The sequence below is a fragment of the Furipterus horrens genome, unplaced genomic scaffold (assembly GCF_987537825.1).
Source record: "Furipterus horrens unplaced genomic scaffold, mFurHor1.1.pri manual_scaffold_7, whole genome shotgun sequence".
Classification (NCBI taxonomy): Eukaryota; Metazoa; Chordata; class Mammalia; order Chiroptera; family Furipteridae; genus Furipterus; species Furipterus horrens.
Window position 1 is genome coordinate 109,939,582 of NW_028327177.1, and position 4,504 is coordinate 109,944,085.

General features: G+C 60.5%; 1 protein-coding gene across 1 annotated transcript; it reads left to right on the forward strand.

Moving 5' to 3' along the window:
• The first annotated feature begins 2,089 nt into the window (after positions 1–2,089).
• On the forward strand, positions 2,090–3,220 carry FOXL2 (forkhead box L2). The gene has a single exon (XM_090282983.1). The coding sequence runs from the start codon at positions 2,090–2,092 to the stop codon at positions 3,218–3,220; it is 1,131 nt and encodes a 376-aa protein (XP_090139109.1).
• The last annotated feature ends 1,284 nt before the right edge of the window (positions 3,221–4,504 follow it).

Here is a 4,504-nt window from a genome sequence, read left to right on the forward strand (position 1 = left end):
TTACTGAGATGAGCTTAGGGGAGCACTGCACCCTCTTACTGTGGTGGTCAGACCAGGCTTTTCTGCTGGCCTCTCTGGAGTCATCTTCAGGATGCTGAATTCCAAGAGCCTCATCACCCTCTCCGCCTTTCCTTTAACCTCAGAATGCAGATTGCAGGCCTGAATGGGAGGCAGCAGCACATGCAGGTGGGCTGTGACTTCCTCAGAGACTAGGCAACCTAGGAGGATGAGGTGGTGACAGGCATTAGGCCAACCACTCCAGACATGCCAATCACTAACACACACCTGCAGGACATCCATTCAGTCCACCTTCCTCTACAAAGAATCCCTGCCCCCTCAGCACCATGGAGTTTGGGGCATGAGGACTCAAAACATGGGCCATCTCTCCCACACTTTGATTACAGAAGTTTTGTAATTCTATTAACGATTAAAAGGCACACCTGAGGGTTTCTTTTTTTTTCTTTCTTTCTTTCTTTTTTCTTTTGCCACCCCTGACTTCTCCTGAGACAATGTTTGTTCATGCACATGTAACTGGGTCCCAATCAGACTTTTGCTGAAGGTACGTGAGAACTCACTTCTCCACCCTGGGGAGATATCAGAACAAATGGCTTGTCAGAAGAGAGAGTTGAAAAAGTGCATCCCTTACAGCCTGTTTTTCTTCCTAGTCTGTGATAGAAATATATACACTGGCAGCGATGGAGGGGGGGAGAATTGAGAAAGAAAAGAAAGCAGGGAAAGGGAAAAGGGGAGGGAAGAATGAAGAAAAGAGAAGAGAGGAGAGAGGAAAAAGAAAGAGGTAATATCCTTGAACTACATTTTTCTCTGATAGTGATACACATATCATCACCTATCTATGAGTATAAATCTCACACCTTGTACATGCGCAACCACGTGCACCTGGGCAGCTGGTATCTCACGTGTCGCAACTACAGACCCTCGCCCTGACTTCTAGATGTGCTACCGGTGCCCTTACACACACAGTCCTCAAAGCCCCGCTGCGGTAACCTTCTCGCCTGTGTTGGAGCTGGAGCAGAATGGGGTCTACTTGGTATTAAAGCACACATCCAACCGGTAGATTACCACACGCATTCTGAGGTGGGGTCCGGTCCCTAGGTCCAGGGGCAGCTCAAGGAATAGCGGAGGGGCTTCAGGCCACAGAGCGGCCCAGTCACACTGAGAGAGCGAGGAACAGGCCAAGCCGAGGTCTCTTCCTCAGTGACACGCGTTTCTGGGCTGATTTTCCCAAAGCCGTCGCGCAGCTCTCTCCACCCCACCCCCGTCCGGGCCCCTCGCTGTCCCGCCCCTCCCCCAGCCCTAAGCTGGAAGTTTAGTCCCAAGACAGCAGCAAAGGGCAGAGCAAAGAAGTCGTTTTCTTTCACCTGAAAGCTGCGAGGAGACTTGGCGCGCCTCCCCTCGCTGGGGCCCAGGCTCCTTGGACACGGGGTCGAGTGCGGACGGGCCCGCAGAGCGAACACCGGCAGATTTCCAGGGCTTGTGAGAGCGTGAGCTCGGCTCTCCGCCGGGGCCCCAAGCTCGCTGGGAGGGGGCTGGCCAGTCCAGGCTGTACGGCGCGTTTACAAAATGTGACTTGGAGATGAACTCGCCCGTGCACGACTGGCCGCCCAGCTATAGGGGCGAAGGCGCCTGACGCAAGCGGAACTCGGCGGAGCCCATACGAATCAGAACAGAGCGAGGCTCCTGGCGCACTAGGGACTCCGGGCGGCAGCTCCGCCAGAGACGCGGGTCCTGCTTCGAAAACCGGAGGGTGGGGGAGGGGAAGGGCGCAGAGAAGAAAACCCACTAAGGCGGGGACTGGCCTGGCGGGGAGGGGCGGCGAGGCCGGAGCCCCTTTCTGTTGGGCAGACTCCCCATGGGCAGAGGCTGAGCTCTACTCCCGGCGGCCGCTCCCCAGGGGAAGGGAAAGAAGAGTGGAGAGGAGCGAGAGGCCGCCCGCGAGCGAGCGCCGGGGCGTAGGCAGACTCCAGAAGTTTGAGATTCGACCGCGAGCGGACTTGTGCGCCCAGACTCTTCGCGCCAGCGCCTGCCGAGAAGAGCAAGGGACTGCCTGGCAGCGGCGCGCGGCTCCGTCATGATGGCCAGCTACCCCGAGCCCGAGGACGCCGCGGAGGCCCTGCTGGCCCCGGAGAACGGCCGTGCAGCCAAGGAGCCCGAGGCACCGCCGCCACCGAGCCCAAGCAAGGGCGGCGGTGGCGCGGCTACAACCCTGGAGAAGCCCGACCCAGCGCAGAAGCCCCCGTACTCGTACGTGGCGCTCATCGCCATGGCGATCCGCGAGAGCGCCGAAAAGAGACTCACGCTGTCCGGCATCTACCAGTACATTATCGCCAAGTTTCCGTTCTACGAGAAGAACAAGAAGGGCTGGCAGAATAGCATCCGCCACAACCTCAGCCTCAACGAGTGCTTCATCAAGGTGCCGCGCGAGGGCGGCGGCGAGCGCAAGGGCAACTACTGGACGCTGGACCCGGCCTGCGAGGACATGTTCGAGAAGGGCAACTACCGGCGCCGCCGCCGCATGAAGCGGCCCTTCCGGCCGCCTCCCGCGCACTTCCAGCCCGGCAAGGGGCTCTTTGGAGCCGGAGGCGCCGCGGGTGGCTGTGGCGTGGCGGGCGCAGGGGCCGACGGCTACGGCTACCTGGCGCCCCCCAAGTACCTGCAATCCGGCTTCCTCAACAACTCGTGGCCGCTCCCGCAGCCGCCCTCACCTATGCCCTACGCCTCCTGCCAGATGGCGGCGGCTGCAGCGGCAGCAGCGGCGGCGGCGGCGGCCGCGGGCCCGGGCAGTCCGGGCGCCGCTGCGGTGGTCAAGGGGCTGGCGGGCCCGGCCGCCTCTTACGGGCCGTACTCGCGCGTGCAGAGCATGGCACTGCCAGCCGGTGTAGTGAACTCGTACAACGGCCTGGGGGGCCCGCCGGCCGCGCCCCCTCCTCCGCCGCACTCCCACTCTCACCCGCACGCACACCATCTCCATGCGGCCGCCGCGCCGCCGCCAGTCCCGCCGCACCACGGGGCCGCCGCGCCGCCCCCGGGCCAGCTCAGCCCTGCCAGCCCGGCTGCCGCCGCGCCCCCGGCGCCCGCGCCCACCAACGCCCCCGGCCTGCAGTTCGCCTGCGCCCGGCAGCCCGAGCTCGCCATGATGCATTGCTCTTACTGGGACCACGACAGCAAGACCGGCGCGCTGCACTCGCGCCTCGATCTCTAAGAGTCCAGCGGTGCACGCCGGGTGCGAGGATGCAGGGACACGCGACGCCGGCCTTGGCCGCCGCCAGCGCCTCCAGCCCGACCGCGCGCCCGCAGGGGCTGCCTCCTGAGCTGTCGTCCGCGGCCCCTCGTAGCCTCCTCGCTCGGCTCGGCTCCTCTCGCTCCTCTTTGTCTCCGCTTGTCCTCCCGTGCTGGCCTCCCTGCCCTCTATGCCCTTTCTCTCCTCACTCCTGCAGGCCGCCTCTCTGCGCACTTTTCCTGCAGGCCTCGTCCCCTCCCGGCTGGACACCCCATGCCAAAATTCAAGGCGGAGAGAAGTGCGCGGGCTGAGGTGCAGCCAGGCGTCCGCGGCGCAGACCGCTTGGCCATCTCTCACAGGTCGGTGCGCTCGCGCTCAGCTTTGCCCGCCCGGCAGCCGCGCAAGTCGATCTGGGCCGACACCGAGCCCCGAGCCGCGGGAAAAAAGAATGAACGAGTATTTGCTCCGTACCCTCTTGAAGCAGTTGAGAAGTCGCTCGCCAGGTCCCACTGGGCGGGATGGGGGTTGGGCCCGAGCAAGAAGCCGGGTTGCCTCGCCGAGAGGCCTACACCCGGGTTTACACCATGTCCCGGCTCGGAGAGAGGCTGCGTTTCCTTCGCTCTCCATCCCGGCGTCTCGGGCCCCTGCAGGCACGGGCTGCTAGCTAAGTTTTGCTGAGATCGGGAGGGCTATTTTAGATAATATTAAAAATATATTTGTTAAGGAAAATAACTCACCGGAAAACCGGTATTGTGGCTTTGGAATTTGCTAAAGCAAAACATGAAAATCCCTTGCAGGGAATTTGAAGTAGAATTCCTGTCAGGCCTGCAAAAAGCTGTCTTCAGAGAGGTAGGAGAATATGCTCAGTAAAAGATGGTTTCCTCTATAAATTAGGGTACCCCACACACACACCTATAAAAAAATCAAAACCAAAATTTCCTGGATCTTCCCTCACAAGCCCAGAGTGTCGGGAGATCACAGCCTGCCTGGCGGATGCTGCAGGGACGACTCGCCCCTGGTTTTTGTTTTTCAAACGTCGTGCTTCTCGCACCTTGGGCAGCAGTCGGACCTAACGGGTTTGTGAGCCGGCCTGCCCGAAATTCCTAGACCTGGTTGTTCTGTAGTGTGTCGTTTGGAGGACCAAATTTTCTAGAGAGAACTAGAGCACTTTTGTTGTTTTGTCAATTCCCGAATAAATTTCTTGTTCTTTCTTTTAACACGGACTTACATTATTTCCGTCGCGCCTGTTTGTTTAGCAGCTAGTTA

What these genes read in the sequence shown, in the direction of transcription:
- FOXL2 (XM_090282983.1), top strand. Translation starts at nt 2,090, where the DNA reads ATGATGGCCAGCTACCCCGAGCCCGAGGACGCCGCGGAGGCCCTGCTG.